Source organism: Suricata suricatta, chromosome 11 (genome assembly GCF_006229205.1).
Source record: "Suricata suricatta isolate VVHF042 chromosome 11, meerkat_22Aug2017_6uvM2_HiC, whole genome shotgun sequence".
Classification (NCBI taxonomy): Eukaryota; Metazoa; Chordata; class Mammalia; order Carnivora; family Herpestidae; genus Suricata; species Suricata suricatta.
The window spans coordinates 36,320,939-36,338,381 of NC_043710.1; the positions used below are offsets into that span (position 1 = coordinate 36,320,939).

The following is a 17,443-nucleotide window of genomic DNA, read 5'->3' on the forward strand; positions in this document are numbered from 1 at the left end:
ATGGTTGGATCAAGACCAAAAGTGAGGTTCTCTGGCCTAATTTTTACTCCCCTCCACTGGCCAAAGCAACTGAGCAGCTGCCACATTTTTCTTGGGGACATATAAAGAGCATGACATAACACTAAGAATAAAAGCTGCAGTTACAGTGTGTGAATTCAAATTCCAACTCTAATTTCTTTCTAGGTACAACCTTGGACAAGTTATTACTTAAATTCTCTAAGCCTCACTTTTTCCATTTGTAAAATGGAAATAATAAGTTTTCATACTTCAAAGGACTATCAAGAAGATTAAATAAGTCAATAATGAAAGGGGAGAGTGCCTGGCTCATAGTGTGTCTGTGGTGTATAAACATTACCTATCATTGTACAGGAATTTCTCAACATTCAATAGAGTTTCCAGAGAATCGGTATTCTCTTCCCCCCCCTTTTTTTCTTACCAGAATAATTTTGCCCTAGTTAAATAGTATTATTTTTATAACAATGGACTCAGATGTCATCTTCAGATTCTAGCAGCTTAAAGTACATGAAGACATATACTGAAAATTCTCTCTCCCTTTCCCTCTCTCTCGCTGCATCAACCTGTCAGTCTGTGCCTCAATAGACCATCTAAAATATCTGGCAGGAAACAAAACAATTTTTTAATGTACAGCATTGTTTAAATGAATTATACCTGTCTTGGTAACTCTCTATCCTATCCCTAATAAATACCCACCAGACACACACACACACACACACACACACACACACACACCTCTTTTTTCAGCTAATCTCCTCTCAGATATTTCTCAAGCACTGTGGATTGCTTTCATGAGACTTAACTCAAGAGATCACATGTTCCCATACCCCCTGCATTATTTGTATCTCTTGCAGAACACAGTCAAGGTCCTAATTTCATTTCTTTAACCCCCATGATACTAGCAGAATGATTTGTATATGATATGCTCTTAAGAAATGACCATTCGGTTACTTTTATAGAAAGACTCTAAAAAGAAGGCAATGATAATTTCCATTCCTGAGATGTATGTGTGTGATAACAGATTCTTCTTTGAACCTTTGTTACCCCAATATCTTTTTCAATCAACTGACCATTTATATGTTCTTGAGCTTTTAGTAGGCATGAACTGCTATTCTGGGTATCCTAATAATCCTAGGAAGCTGAGTTACTCTCATAGAATAACTGTAGGATGGCAGTTATGGATCAGAATTTAGAGTATTCCTGTGGATAAATCCTCACTTGAGATAGTTGCTGAGTTCAAGTATGTGGCCCAGACTGGCCTCATCCTTCAGTCTTCTAAATAAGACTGTAGAATCTCCTGAAACCAATTGCCATTATACTTGCTGTTTATCACAGCATCCTCATCAGACTTTGAAACCACTCTTTCTAAAGCTCTGCCTTCATAATTAAATTAGGTGGTGATGCTTCAGAGATGACATATTGTAGTCTTGAAGAATCCCACCATTTATCAATATTTAAGGTCTTTGTGTATATTGTATTGTGCCTGATAGTCATTAGTTTTGTTTGGCCTGATGTTACAAAAACACACATAAGTACTGAATATATGTTTGATATTTCAACAGAAGGAATAGACTATCCATTTAATATTCATGTGAGTTTCATGATCTTTAGCACTGGTTTCAACTTTGACACATAATTGCACATCATAGCACAGCTGTCCTGAAACAGTTTCCACCATAATAAGCTTTCCAGGTTTATCCTCTGATTAGAAGATGACTAAAAACCAAAACCATGCCCAAAAAAATGTTTTAAATTATTCCACAACCATATTCTTTCCTATGGACCTAGCCCAGCACCAAGTAATAGAGTGAAATTTTTTAAATCACTGTTAAAGAAAAATGTTTTAAAGAACACACAGTAAAGGTATTTAACAGGAGAAATGTGTTTAGAAAATAAGCATATCCTCTGGAATCAGACATACTGGGGTTGATACCCCAGCTCTTCCTCTTACCAGCTAGTGATATTTGAGGAAATAACAACCATCCTGTGTTCAGTTCTCTTATCAGTAACACAAGTGTTAAGAATGTCTGCCTTCCAGAGTGGCTCTATGATGAAGAAAGATCATGCGTATAAAAAGTGACACATGTATGTAGTATTCTATTCAATCTTAATTTCATCTGCCTCCTGAAATGGGGAACTAAGGCAATTAACAAAAACAATTTATAACCCATATCCTCTCTCTTACTACCCCAATAAATGTACTATTTAAGGAGAGATAGAAACTTTATCCCTGAATGATCTACTTTACATTGATTGGAAAGCTTTTCTGATATTTACTCAGCCCTCTCCATTGTGAATAGAGTGTCTCCTCTATGTTTCTAGTCAGTTGGGCTGGCTTTATTTTTCCCCACATGAATCTAAAAGCTAGATATCTGATTCTTTTTAACACAGGGAAAGAGAAGGCTGTCCTCTACTCCATCATATAAATTAAGCAATTGTGTTACTTCTTGACTTCAGTAGGCCTATGCTGCTTTTCAGGTTCATTTTCACAAATTATTTTTGTCTTTCGAAATTTTATTGTGGGTGTTTTCAGGGATATTTTCAATGTTTCTCAACAGGTCAAGTGCTAAATTTAATGACGTCAAATAATAACATAGTTTATTTGAGAATGTTTTAATGAATGGTGATTATGGAATAGAAATGTAAGATTCTATTCAATATAGGTAACCAATTACACATTTGTAAAAATTAAGCTGATTTCTGATTTATATTTTCAGGTTTCTTTTGTTTTGTTGTTTGCTTTATAACCCATGTCAGTTCAGAAACTCACTTACGGTCTGATCCACCACTCTTTCCAAGTAAAGGTGAATAATGTATAGGCAAATAAATATTGTGCTTTAAATTAAAAAACATTTTCTAGAAATAAATTTCCCCAAATAAACATTTTTTCCATTTTTAAAGTATTATTTTACTTTCTGAATTGCAAACCTAGGTTCTCCAGAATATCAGGCAGTATTTATATCAAAAAATAAAATAGTAGGCAATATATTCATGTCAGTACTACATCTAAAAAATAAACCATCATTGAAAATTCTGGCAAATTAAAAAAAATGTTTTCTGCAATAAACTTCACTGAACAAATAATCAAGCCATAAAGTTATTAAATAAATATTGCCAAACTTCAAATTCCATACAGCAAGCTGATCTCAACTAGCATATTTCATTTTGCCTAAAGTCCTTCTCCTTATAATTGACAGCTAAAGTCCTACCTGAAAAACCCACTCGAGTGTGAATATAAGTCAGAGATGGGCATCAGTAATTGGGCCAAGAAAAAAAAAAGCAAAGAAATGAAATGAAATGAAAAATGAAAATGAAAGAAAGAAATGAAAAATCTGAACATTCCAATGCCTTAAGAACAGGATTAGAAACTGATGGTTGCTCTCTATTTCTCACAGAACATCATTATAACCTCTGTGAAATAAAATAAGGGCCATTTGCTTATTAAGATTGCTTTTCAAAATGATAAACCACTTGGAAGCTATTTAAAATTATTGTCTTCTTCATGATTTCCCCTGCAGCAAATGACACACTAAAATGAATTCAATTTGCCTATTTTCAAGTTAAATCCTAATTTCTACTTGTTTTTCTTCTACTTGTTACACAATACACACACACACACGCACACACACGCACGCACAAGTACACATTTCTTTGTATTCCAGTGTGAAATGATTATATTCTCTTACACTAAATAATTTTAAGAACACTGGTGTGTGTGTGTGTGTGTGAGCACACACGTGTGTGCATGTATGTGTGATCAGAGGTTCTATATTACTAAACAGATTCCCCAAACTGAGAAGCATATAGTATTTTTGATACAGAAATGTTAAGAAAAGCTAATCCAATTGCTGAAAACGTGCATCACCCCCTGCATGATGATTAACATTCAGTGTGGGCCAGAGTGAGTTAGCTGTGAATCCTCAGTCATATTATTGCTCTCTTCCCCCCACCCACAAACACCCTCACCTACCAAGCCCACCCCACAAGGATTTTCCCGGAAGAGGTAACAGGAACACTGGTGACCTGTCACTCCTGCAGATGCTATCCATTTTCCCTGAATCAATCAATCCATTTCCATTTGGGCAGTGGCTTGTCCCTTAACGGAACTAGTGTTCCTCACCCCAGGTGTGGCACTAATCCTCTCCTAGAGGGTCTGTAGGAATAGACTGATTCAGGCTGTTTAATCTATTTAATCTAATCAAATCAGGGCTCAGGCGCCTCCCTTTGTCACATCTGATGCCCTGGTCCCATATTTAAAAAGGAATACACAAGCACAAGGCAGCCCTCTGGGTCCCTTGGTACATCATTAAGTTGTAAAAATGACTTCATCACTCATGACAGAGAAATGAGACAGCCTCAACAGTGGCATATGGCAGCGGGAGAATCATTCTACCAGCTGCCCACCTGACTCTCTCCTCCCTCAAAATCACATCCCTCCCCTCTAGAGGCTGCCTCTACACTGCAATAGTTGGATGTGGCAGACGCAGGGGAAGCCAGAGCTAGTAAAGGGTGAGAGGCGAGAATAGAAGGAAAGAAAAACTCATGTCAGCAAACCACGTGCAAGCCCTTAGGGACTTCTCCCCCTCTCAATCCATATATTTATCTTGTGCAAAGGGAATTTTCTTTTGTCAGAAAAAGGAAGGTCTCTTCCGTGCTGCCCCAGACACATAACCTAGAGAGCCCACAGTGGGAAGGTGGCGAGTTGCTTGATAGGTTGCTAAATGAGTGAAATAGAGTCACCTCTGGCCCTAAAGGACTGGATAATGATAAACCATTTCTACCACAGTAGGACGGTGGTTTCTTGCAGCAGCTTTATGTTCATAGTCTAAATTATTTTCTTACACAAAAGGAGTTTGCAAATGTTTCTAAGTGGAAGAGTTAATGAATCCCTGCCTGCAATAGAGGTTGCAATGGATAGGTAAGTAGAGAAGTAAAAATGATGATGGATGATAGGGAGAGAGAGAATGTTTGTGTATGTGTTTGGTAATGACGCTTAAGAATTTATTTCCAAGGCTTATTCCAGTAAACAAAGTACATCTTCATTGTTTTATTTCTGTGAAGGAAAAAAATAACACCAGTAAAATTGTTCCTTTCTGGGCTTAAAACATGAAGATGGTGCATCTAAAATATCTTCACTCCTCTCTTTCTGAAAATCCCTCTCACATGAGAATTTTTCAGAATCAGGCAAGTCAAATTATTTACCTAAAGCATATCATATTTCATTTTTATAATTGTAAATTCAACATTCAGTAACAGTTTTAAAAATCTATGCATTTGAATTTGTAGGTTTTTTAGTATAAACCTCTCTCTCTTTTTTTATATTAGTGGTATGAATTAAGTTGTGTCAGTCAAAATCCCAAAGAAAAATCCCTTCCTTTTTGCAGACAAAAGATCTGAAGTACCCCATCCCTCCCCCCACTCACATTCATGCTCAAACCTCTATAATCTTGCAAGAGACCACAGGACCAAAGGGCTAGGCAGGGAAAAAATGTTCTAAATACTATGTTTTCTCCTATAGAAAAATCACAATTTGTTCAAATCATTACCAAGTGTGAGTTTTGTCTTTTGCAAAGAAAAGAACAGAATCGTTCGTGTTGTAGCCCAATTCTTTGGGAGTCTGTACATACACACAGAAAAATACAGTATGTTTCTCCTACCACCAAAACCTAAGGATCCCTTGGGCCTGCTAAAGGCTTCTCTTTCTAATTCTTGGATTTCTGTCCTGGATTTGGGGCATGATAGATGGTAGGCACTCACTGAGTGAGCAGACGGCTCAGCTTGCTGCTGAAAATGAACTTTGTGGTGAAGCACATGGTATCAGGCAGAGAGGTTAAATTTCAGTGTAGAGATAGCCTTCAGTCATGCATTCCTGGACACCTGAGTTTTAGTCCCAATCTCTCTGTAATCTTGGGCAAGTCACCATCTTCCTGATTCTCTATTTCCTTTCCTGGTCTCTAAACCATAAGATTAGATTAGATGAATCTTATCCCACTTTAAGTGGGCTCTTTCTGTTAGTTGAAGTCCACTGTTCAATCTCTTATTCAAATACCAAAGGTCAAGTTAGAAACAAAGTGTTACACCAGAATTAAACAATTTTTAAATAAAGGATAGGAGTAGGGACAAATAAACTGTAACTTCCAACAGAGAAATCTACCCTCAAACTCAAATGGATTTCTCTAAGTGTATTTAAAATGCCTGATTAGCATTCAAAGACTGAATGCACTGAATTACTAGCACCTTCTATACCATTGATCAAAAAACTTTTTTAAGACAGTCTTTCAAATGAGATGTAAGGCATTTTCAGTGAATAATAATTTTAGCTGTAAATAATGTGTATGGAAAAATAATTTTAAAGGTAGAAACCTAACAGGTGGAAAGATGCATTTTATCACATATAAAAATAATCCTTTTGCATTACTAATGCCTAAGACAGATTTAAACACAAGTAATACTGAATGACCATAAGACATTATGTATTCTTTCACTTTCTTCTGAAGTCAGGATATTATTAATAATAAATGATAACAGCCAACAATTATCAAGAGGACAGGCACTTCTAAGAACATTATACATATTCTCTTAGTGGTCATGATACTCATATCAGGTAAGTATTTTCATTAATCCCCTTTTACAGAAGTATAAACTGAAGTTCAGAGTTGTTGAATAATGTTTTATGTTGTTCAGTTATTAAATAGTACATTCAGGAGTCTAAACCCACATGTTTTGTGCTTAGAACCTGTATCTTAACCACTATGTCATACAAGAAGTATGCCTTTTTTTTTTGATCCTATCTAACAAGTATCCATCATGGGCCATGCACTCTATGAAATGCTAGGGATATAGCAGTGAGAAATACATGGACGCAACAGACTGGTTTCATGGAGCTTACATTTTAGTGGAGAAAACAAACAGATAAACAAGGAAAATACTGGTATGATCACTGGCAATAAGTGCTCTATAAGTATGATCACTGGCAATAAGTGCACTGGAAGATCAAGGACAGGAGCAGGACAGGGAAAACTTTTAAATAGGTTTAAATAATATTGCCCCTAGACAGAAAGAAGAACAGCCTTTGTGAAGACAACATTGCCCATGAAAAACATAACGTTGACATAAACATAAATCTGGCCATCTTTGGTTATGCCTTTGGCCAAAATTCTGTTGTTTCTCCTGTTAAGTGCTTGCTTAGGTTCCTCATCAGTCCAAATACAAGATAAAAAATAATCCTTAGCAATTCCACATTTGTAATTATCTGGATTACTGCAAGACCATGTCTAGACTGTTTAAAGGTAACATGAATTTGTTCCTAATGCATTTTTATCCCTGTAGTAAATATGTTCTCATCTAAAAACACCACAGATTTTGTAAAGATTCTTCCTTGGCTTCCTCACCCCAAAGCCCTCTGTGGAGGTGACTAAATTCTCCTACCCATGATGTGTATATAGCTCTTTAAGACAAGACAAAGGAAAAAATGATACAAGAGTCCTCCCCTGGGACTGAGATTTCTCTCCCCTTGACACCCCTGGCTTTGTCTCTCAATGAGGAAGAAAGCAGGAATTTAGAACAGAAAAGGGACCAAGAATCTGTATTCTGAATCAGTGTGCTGCTGCTTTTGTTTAAAGCACAAAATGGAGAGGCGAAATCACTGCTGTGTTTTTCATTGAGAAATTTGCAAGGGGGTGTAACCAGGAGCTCTTCTCCCTAGAGAACCAATCTCCACCCACCTCAGTTCCTCTGCTCTAGTCCTGCCCACGACTGTGATGACAAACACCTTTCAAAGGGAGCTTCTTTTATACCTACACAGAAAGGACTCTGTCCCCAGCATCCCACCCAAGGGGAATCTTGTTCTACTATTAGATGATCTATAGGGAGAGGCTTACATGAATGGGCACAGGATATCTGTAGGTGGAAAACTGGTTTTGCTGTGTTGTTTTGTTTTTGTTTTGTTTTTGAAAGGGATCATCATAGGAAATGTACATCTTTCAAACCAATTATTAAAATCTTGCAGATTTTGTGTTTAAAAAAAACCTTCCAAGATAAAATTCTATGTAGCATATATAGGACTACTTGGACATTTACCAACATATTAACAATTGGGTCTCTGTGATGATTAAATTATTATTTTTATTATATTTTCTTTCTTATATATTTTTATTACTTAGTATACATTACTTTTATCATGAGAAAAGGAAAAGTTATTTCTCTTAGACCTCTTTTCACAGAAACCTTCCACTGTATTTATAATGTTTTGCTATATTTTTTTTAATGAAGCAAATATGTCAAAATCCTAAGATCTGATAAGGAAGTTAGTCTGCATTTTCTATGTGTTTGTAATATTTTACAACAAATTTTAACTTAGTTTCCTCAGTCTTGGAGAACATAAGACATTGAAAATATTACAAAAATATTATGTTTCTCTAACTTGATATCCATTTCAGATCCAAATATGACTTCTAAAGTTCACAATTTTTTCCTTTAAGGAAAATCTACCAGTAAATTAGGACTCGAGTCATCATTAGTCTTTAATAAACATAACACAAATGATAGCAATGAGCTAGCCTTTTTTTTTTAAACCAGGAAAACCTGTTTACTGACCTCCTGGTGTTACAAAGAGGGAAAGCTGGGGCATCCCTGGTGTTTTTTCCTGGCAGGAAAATGTTAGCATTTTAACAATTGGCAAGCTGAAGGTTTTGACTCTGAAAAAAAACTCAAAGGCACAGTCATTATAGTTTCATTTCACATTATATTGAGTTTCCTGTATCTTGTTTGTGTGTGTGTGTGATTTCTTGATTGTTTTTTCTACTGAAGTGAAAATACTTATATATGTACTTTTGGATTATCTTTCTGGGAAGCTTATATTGTTTTAGAAAAAAATTTTAGAGGAAAAAAGATTCAAGACATTATGTATTAGAGATATGAAAGCCAAAAATATAATATACTCATTACTACATCACTAGTACTATTTAAGAACATATTGTCTTTAACTCGATTTATAGCATCTACAGAATTGGGTTTTCTAAATAGTTGATGATTTTCATTTTACGCTGATTCCTTTTTTAAAAGAATAGTTTGTCTCCTGTTGGGGCTTAATATTGACCACTGTGATATCCAGGCAAAGATGATATTCAAAAGGTACTATTCGTAATCTTTTGCACTCTTCTTTTGACATTTTGAAGAATTGTTCAAAATTTGGTCCAAGGATTGCTAAATCTAAAATAAATTTCTAAGAATTCTTTCCGAGGCTCTGGAGAAGACTGAAAAATCTTAGGCAGGAAGTCACTGGTGGTGAATGGGATTGGAGGTGACAAAAGCCACTGGAAGAGGCGTAGGAGACTTTACTGAGAAATGAGGAGGGACCAGTTTACAAAAGCAAAGAGATCAAGACTAGAGAAGTGCCCAGTTCAAGATTTCTTCCCCAGAAAATCTGACTTTGGAGGGGAGGGAGAAAGGTCATAGATACAGGTCAGAAGAAAGACCTAAAGTCTTGGAATACTTGGAAACGTATTTTCTCAGAATGCATGCATTCTTTGTCAGTTTTCTAATTTAGACTTAGGAAGCACTTGATTTTATTTATCTTAATACACACAAGGAAGCATATAAAGCTGCCTCCCATCCGCCAGTGGCCAGGTAGTGTTCCTTGACATCCCTAACCTTATCAGTCCTTATGCCCCATATTTTGCAGTGTCTCGGCAGGTGACCCCGACCGCATTCCTGGAGCAAACGCTAGGAAGCTCAACTGCAGCCATCGCTGCTTTGCAGGAGGCCGCGGGACACAGCTGAGCGCCAGCCCCACCCCCGCCCCTATTCACTGGAGCTCATTAACAGGTGGAATCCGACCCCCGGCACCGCCTGCCTCCATAGAAACAAATCCTTCAGACCCAGAGCACCATCTGGGCGGGCTCGGAAGCCCGGCGTTCGATGCGCCCTGCCTGGAGGTCAGCACCACAGGGAGCCGGGCACCCGAGAGACGCCCGGCCGAAAGCTCAGCACGTGACGCCCTCCCCAACACACTCGCCTTTGTGCACCCAGCCGCTCAGTCCCGGAGGGGTCACTCCCTGCCCGGCGTCAGCTCCTACCAGGCCTTAGGGCACGTCGACCATTTGTCGAAAAGTTGGCTCTGCCAGGGCAGAGAGGAAGCGGCAAATAGCGCCTAGCCTCGCGATCCCAAATCCTCTTGGGTGCCTAATTCTGGAACCAGGCACCAACAGTTCCAGCCCCGAGAGATGAGGTGCGAACGGACCAGGAGACCTCGCCCAAGAGTTCCAGTCCCCGCGGGGCTGTGGTCCCTGCCCCCAGCCTCTGATGCCCCTTCTGAGGGCACTAGGCATCACTACCTCCAGTCCTGGGGGGGATGCGGGGGGCGCGTTACCTGTTGGCTGCCAGCCGAGACGCGATGTAGCCGCCCGGAATTTGGGTGATGATGTAGCCCCAAAAGAAGGAACCGTGGATCATCCCCACAGTTTCTGGGTCCCAGTTGAATTTGGCTTTCTATGCGGGGGGAGGGGAGGAACAGGGTGGAGGAAAAAAGGAGAGTCAGTGTTTGGGCTGCAAACTCACCTTCAGGAGCCCTCAATCCCCGGGGTACTCCCTGCATTCTGGAGGTGGAGGTGGCTGAACTTTCGTTTTCTAACAAAATTGAATCTATACCTTCATATAGAGAAGAAATGCTTCTTTTAACTGAAAACCGTGCTCATTTGAAATGTATTGTAATTAACGGCGAAGTGGTCTCTCTGGCTTTGCTCCCCAACTACAGATCTGATCACCTCCATGAAGGACGAGTCTTCCAGCTTCCAGTTGTGAAAATTAGAACTCCCCAGAAAGAGATTCCACCTGCTGGCTGGGGACAGAGACCCCTGACGGGAGTCCGTTTAACCTACAACGCCAGCCAGTTCTAAAGCAGTAGTGGAGTCTCTTCCGGAATGAAATCCCACCGGGGAAATTCTGAGGAAGGAAGGTGGGGGACTGGGGATGGAAAGTAAGGAGGTCGGAGGACCTGCAGGAAAGGATGCTCTAGGCAAAATGGGGATGGGCGTAGCCGGGAAAGATTTGAAGTAAACTAGGGAAGTGAAGAGGAGAATTTCCTCTGGGGTGGTCGGAAAAACTAGCGAGCGGTGTGTCTGAAGGTCAAGGCCTAAATCCGCCCTCACCAGGCTGGGTGAACCTTAAAGTATCTACATCAGAAAAGCGGAGGAACGATAATCCCTCTTGAGGAATTGAGAATCCTTTTGCTCTCTTTGAGTAGTGTTTTGAAACTAAATGTGCTTTGCCGGGTCTCTGGGAATACTGGGGACCAGAGGCGCTCACAGCTTCTCATCCACAGTGAGTTCCAGAATTTCTCCCCACCCCCTCCAACCTTGGCTCTGCCTTGCTAATGGTTGCTCAGATCCCAGAACTGGGACTCTAGACCCACGGTTTCAGTAACTTTGACATTGACCTTCCTCTCCCTAGGCGTCACCCCAACACAACCATCAGGAGATTACGGGACTGGATGCCCAGTGATCTCAAGGCACTCCTGAGCTGCTGCTTTCCTCTCCGCCAGTTAGGTGGACAGCTCCTAAAGGCCCTTCGGTGGACACTGCCGAAATGCTCACAGTCAATTTGATTTCGTTTTGTTTCATTTGTATTATCAAGACTGTTTGGCAAGAATTGGAGGAAATCGGGGAGACATTATCACTGATATGCTGCCTACTCCTTCCTCCGAGTGAAAGAAAAATATTTCGATTTAAATTTAGCGTGCATTATTAAGCACCAACTTCTGGTGTGGAGTCACTCTTGACAAAAATCTAGTGAGTAGATGCTATTTTCCACTTTGCAGGTGAGAAAAGGAATGCCCAGAGAGCCGGAAGCGAAAAGGGAGGCCCCAAGGCTGTCGCGATCTATGCCTAGTCTAGCAAGGCAGTGCTAGCAGGGGATAACGAGCCTCCAGGTCTTCCTCTTTCAGTGGGGGAATGGAGCTCAAACAGGTGAGGCGGCTTTGCGAACCCACACGGCCAGTGGCTGCCCACCTCCTTGATGACCTTGCCCCCTCGGTGGATGGTGCTGTTGTTGACCATGTCCACGATGGCCACGCCCAGGTTGCAGCGGATGCCGAAGGATATGCAAAAGCCCAGGCCGCTCATGATGGCGATGATGTAGCGGCGCGGCAGGCCGAAGCAGGTGCAGTCGCACAGCGGAGCCTTTTTCTCAGGCACCTCCAGGGGCTTCCCATCCTCCGTCAGCTCGATGGTCTCCCCAGTGTCTTGCTTCTTCTCCAGCACCCTGCGCGGCAGAGCGGGGGAAAGGCAAGGACGCGACGCGTTAGGTACCTCGAACGCCGGCCCATCCCAATTCCCAGGACCTGTCAGGGCTGGGGGTCGGGGGAGCCGCCTCGCACGACTCCTTCAGGTGCTAGGGCGCCACCAGGCTTCGGGACCTCCCTGGCTCTCCGGTCTCCTGCTAGCCCCCCTCCCTGCCGCAGCATCTTTTCAACTTTAATGCCGTCTGGCCCGCGGCACCCAACCCGCATTCCCTCGGGATCCACCCCGCAACGCTTAGATGGACACTGGCAGCTGGGGCCTAACTTTCTCCGAAGGTCGGTAGTTTGTGAGGGAATGGGTTCCTGGACCGGCGCCTAGTCAGCAACTGTGTAGACTTCTCCCACCTGCAGTGCTTTACGCCCCTGGCGAAGGGAGTTTTATCCAGCCACCAGCTTCCCGAGGACCGATCCTCTGCAGGCTAGCCCAGCTGAGCCCTGCACCCGCGCTACCCCTTCCTTCCCAGCTTAAGTTGAAGCTTTCTGGGTTAAAGACACGCAATCCTGCCTCCTGGCTGAGCGCGGGGACCCCCAGGGACTAAGGCCGCTCCTGACCGATGCCCACGCGGAGAAGGTCTTGTAAACGCTCTCTGAAAGTGTCACGCACGCATCTATGGCCCATTCCTCCAGTCCCAGGGTGCCTGTTCAACGTTTACTCTCCTGTTACACATCGTACTTTCTTTTCCTTGTGACTCGAGTTTGAAACAAAGGCCTCCGCAGCATATGGCCGACACCTAAGCTTCCTACTGCCAGAACATGAATAATTAATTATTCACAATCTTGCGTCATTACTATCTCGGTTACAAACACTGAAAAATGTCATGGGCACATTTCCAAAGACGTAAAATGCGACTTCCAGATACACAGACGTACCCAAATCAACTCTGGTAAGATGTTCCACACCACAGTAGATCTCAAATTTATGCTTTGTTTTGTGTGTGGTTTCTTTTTTAATTTGCATAGTATTTCACAAGATTTCACCCATATAATTCAATTCCTTTTTGGTTTTCGTCCTTGAGGGGAGGAGGAAGGAGAAGGGGGAAGCGGAGAGATGGAATGGTTTTACTAAAAGCTGGGGGTGTTGTTCTAGTCCACAATATATCTGTGAAATGTCTATTAAAAAAAAAGGAGAGAATGAATGTGAACAGTACATTCACCATGGACTCTCGAGATGAATACTTTCAATATTTAAACAAAGAACCTCTCCGTTTACAGTTTGCAGATGCTTTTCAAGCCACTGTATAGTTTATTTTTCTGTGTGCCCTTTTAAGTGATATATTCACACAAATTATTTTCATACATGGGAGTAAAGCAAATGAAATTTTAAGATCAATTCCAAGAATACACAGGTTGGGAGCTGACTGCCAAGCAATTTGAGGCTACCAGAAAAAAAAAAAGTCAGACTTCCAAATTTTACAAAATACCACCTGGCAAATAAGTCATAAATGATTTTGCCACTATGTTAATTCTGATTTTTAAAGTTCAATCCCAAAGTCAGAACTCATGGCAATTTATTCTGGGAGAAAATATTCAACTAATGTGATTGTTCCTTTTTACATTGGCTTCATACGCTGACATTAGACTGTGCACCTGAACTCCCCACCTGATGGCAGTTGAGCTTGGAAAGAACAGCTTTTTTCCAGGGCAGCTGCGGGACTGCAGGGCCCTTGCGGTATCTACTGCCGCATAGGTGCATGATGGTGCCTACATGAAGCCCACCAGAGCTGAAGAGATTTAGAAAATCAGGAAGTGCATTGGTTATTTTCTCTACATTTTCTCTACACTTCTAAAGGCTTCATTTTCCCAAACATGAAAATTAGCACTCTCTTGGAACCATTTATCCTTCTGTTTCCGCCTTCTCCTATTGATTTTACTCATAATATTAAGGAAAGTGTATTTATATAATATTCTTAAAATGATTTAAAGTTGTAAAATTTTCAGCATAATTAGTACATTGACGACAGGGAGGATAAAAAATTAAATCATTTCTGCTGCTTTAAAGTCATGTTGCTGGTTATTATTATGCTTTTTCTTATAAATACTGTGACATTTGCCATGCAAGAAATAGACTTCTGGGAGAAGTCAAATAATTAAAACATATATACATTGTTTTGGATTCTGATAGAGGAGCTGCTTCAGCTATTAATTATTGATATATTTTTATTCTTCCTCCTTCAGAAGAGAAGGAAGATTTCACTAGGAGATTCTCTACTTGAGTGGTTTTAAAGCTGAGATCTAAATTTCTTTCTGCCATTACTCTTTGGAATTTCTTGGTTAATTTTTTTTAGGGTTGTATTTTTTAAATTCATTTGTCTGCATTAAAGGAATTTGTTGTCACTATGAGCACCAAAAGAAAGATTCTTTGAACAGGTGCTGGTCATTTTTCAATTATAAAGAAGGTAAATCCCAGGTAGGAAAGAATGAGAATCTGCAGGTACCAAAGCAAAAACCACACACATACACACACACACATACACACACACACACACACACACACACACACACACACACACAGCACACAGGTTCATTTAGTGCACATTCCTGAATAAATAAGCAGGTTTCCAGAGCAGCCCCGCTAGAGCAATGAGCAACAACAACAACAACAAAAAAGACTTTCTGATCATATTACAATCTCTCAAAGCAACCAGGGTTTATGGAAATAACCTTGCAGATTTTTTTCATGCTAAGCCCCAGGCAAATATGGGTTTGCTTTCTCTTACCTGTAGATCTGGCCAAGGGATTTTCCAGCAAAATTCTTTAGCCCCTCTTTTCCTGGGGTCAAAATCCTTTGTTTTACCGACTCCATTCTTGCAAAGACTGGTGTAGGCTCTTGCCAGATTTAAATAGTGATCGCTATGAAAGGCGAGAGTTGCGCATATTGTCTTAAAATCGTTTAAGGTAGTTGTGGGTTTTTTTCTTCTCAGCAGAACGGTATTGGTGTGCCTCCAGCAAGAGTGTGAGTGAGAGAGAGGAGGGAATGAGAAAGAGAATACAACAGAATAGCTGCATGCAACCCACGGGTTTCCTAATAGGAGAGTTGGTAGACACAATCAGAAAGTCTCATTGGAAGGGGAGGATCCGGTGGCAAAGGGCGCACGCACTGCCATGGTATTTGGGCGGGTGCAGATGAGTCCTTGTCCTGGAAGTCAGTCCACTGAAAAACAATGCAAATTCCCGATTTTGAAAACCTTATTGTTGTCAAATCTTCTGGCTTTTAAACGGTAGGACGGAAATATCACAGAACCTTTGTGTAAAAGCAAAGTCAGAAGAATAGTATTATTTTTTTTTTATGGTGTCTTTGCTGTAGGGAGCAGAGCACTTCCAAAACTCATGGGAGCATCTGAGGTCTCAGGTGAACAATGCTGATGTTAGTTTTTCCTCCTTGACTATGATCTCCTATCACGCCGGCGCAACTCTGCTCTTGCAGTAGTGTCGAATTAAGATGGAGAAAGCTTGCTGCTCTTTGAGGACGTGAGTAAATAACAGATACACAGTTCTGATTTGGGCAGCGTCAGGGAAGATTTTTTTCAGCGCGGCTGACAGCGCTCCTCAGGGCGCGTTTCGGCAGAATTGTTCAGCACCACGGACAGAGTAAGTTTCCGGAAAAGGGAAAGCTGCTTTTGGCAGGCCAGGTTGCCAACTTTCTGGGGGAGCTGGGTGGGTGCCCTGACCAAAGACCATTCTGGGGATCTTCAGGAACGGTTGCTATGAAAACCAAGTGGAAGTATGTTATCATCGCCTGAGTTTGCAGGGAGAATGGTGCCTTGACTCTTCAAGGGAGGAAGACTTTATTAAAAATTGACAAGTTACTTCTAGTTTCCTACGTTTTGCTCAGCACGCTACCGCCAGCTCTGACAATGTTGCAGCGAAGGAAGATTACAACATATTTCATTTATGTTTGTGGAATTCTGGGGCACTTGGGCTCTCTTGCATATAAAGCATATGTACACAGAATGCATAATTATACTGTTCATGTGTTGTGTTTTAATTCCTGATGGAAAGGAAGGAAAGAAGAAAAGAAGGAAGGAAGGAAGGAAGGAAAGAGAAAGAAAAACAGAATGAAAATAAAAAAGAAGAAAGCGGAAAGAAAGGAAGGAGGGGAAAGAAAGAAAAGATGAGCTGCAACCTTAGTGCCCTTGGTTAAATAAAATATAGGCAGTTTAATATAAATTCCTTGGAATTTTATGATTCCTTGCTTTACAGCACACAATGAGACTATCAATATACTGACAAAATTTGTGGTGGTATCTTATACTTGTCAACAAATTATTATCAATATTTCCACGATTTATTTATTTATTTATTTCCATGCTTACATCCCTTTAAAATGTGATACTTTTCCTTATGCCATCTTCCCCTAAAGCAGAATTATGGAAAGACATTCATGCAAGATTTTTGTTTTCATATACATAGGTATAGCATCAATGGATCTATTTCATTAAGCAAAGCAAGAAAGCTATGCTAGCTTAGTGTTAATTATTAATGCATTTAACATGAACTGCAAACCTCTTAGATGCAACTCAGCCAAGTGATTACAAAACTGACTGCCCTTGAGTCACATTGCCAAGGTCAAAATCTTTAGATTTTATTTAAGCCAACAGGGGGAGTAGATTTTTCTTAGGGATTTTGGTACCAAATCTCAAAAGTATGGATATAGATACAGAATCATGTAAGAATGTTCCCTGAATATGCCAAATAATATAATGGATCTGTATACACTGAATGGATAGCCAAAAAAATTATCAAGATAGCTAAAGCCATCTGTCATTATTAAATTTGATAGTTATTATATTTCATTATGAATTATAATGAAGAAAAGAACACTAGAGGCATCTTTCATTTTTATAAACATGTATTAAAATATATATCCCTATAAAACAGTGGACCAGATTTTTCTTAAACTCCAGAATGCCTCAAAATAGTATCTATCCCCAAAGATGATCAAGTATAAGAAGAGGGAGAAAAAAACCTACCAACCTACCTCCTTCCAAATAAAAGATTCAAGTTAATTAGGAATTTACTCATCTAGGGTGCTTTTCAAAATATTTATGTTTTTCAAATCTTTAGTGACCAAACTCAATAGACCAAATTCATTTAAGGATATCCATGATTCTGAATTCTGAGAGGTGATGTGAA

The 17,443-nt window shown here is 40.3% G+C and overlaps 1 protein-coding gene across 2 annotated transcripts in view; it reads right to left on the reverse strand.

Moving 5' to 3' along the window:
* SLC17A6 (solute carrier family 17 member 6) overlaps positions 1–15,258 on the reverse strand; it is a 36,848-nt gene extending 21,590 nt beyond the window's left edge. For both annotated transcript variants that reach the window (XM_029956952.1, XM_029956953.1), the window contains exons 1-3: positions 15,028–15,258; positions 12,021–12,273; positions 10,385–10,503 (exon numbers count right to left, since the gene is read on the reverse strand). In XM_029956952.1, coding sequence (XP_029812812.1) covers positions 10,385–10,503; positions 12,021–12,273; positions 15,028–15,113 — 458 coding nt within the window. In that variant the 5' untranslated portion in view covers positions 15,114–15,258. The remainder of the gene's footprint in view (positions 1–10,384; positions 10,504–12,020; positions 12,274–15,027) is intronic.
* Between the last annotated feature and the right edge of the window lie 2,185 nt (positions 15,259–17,443).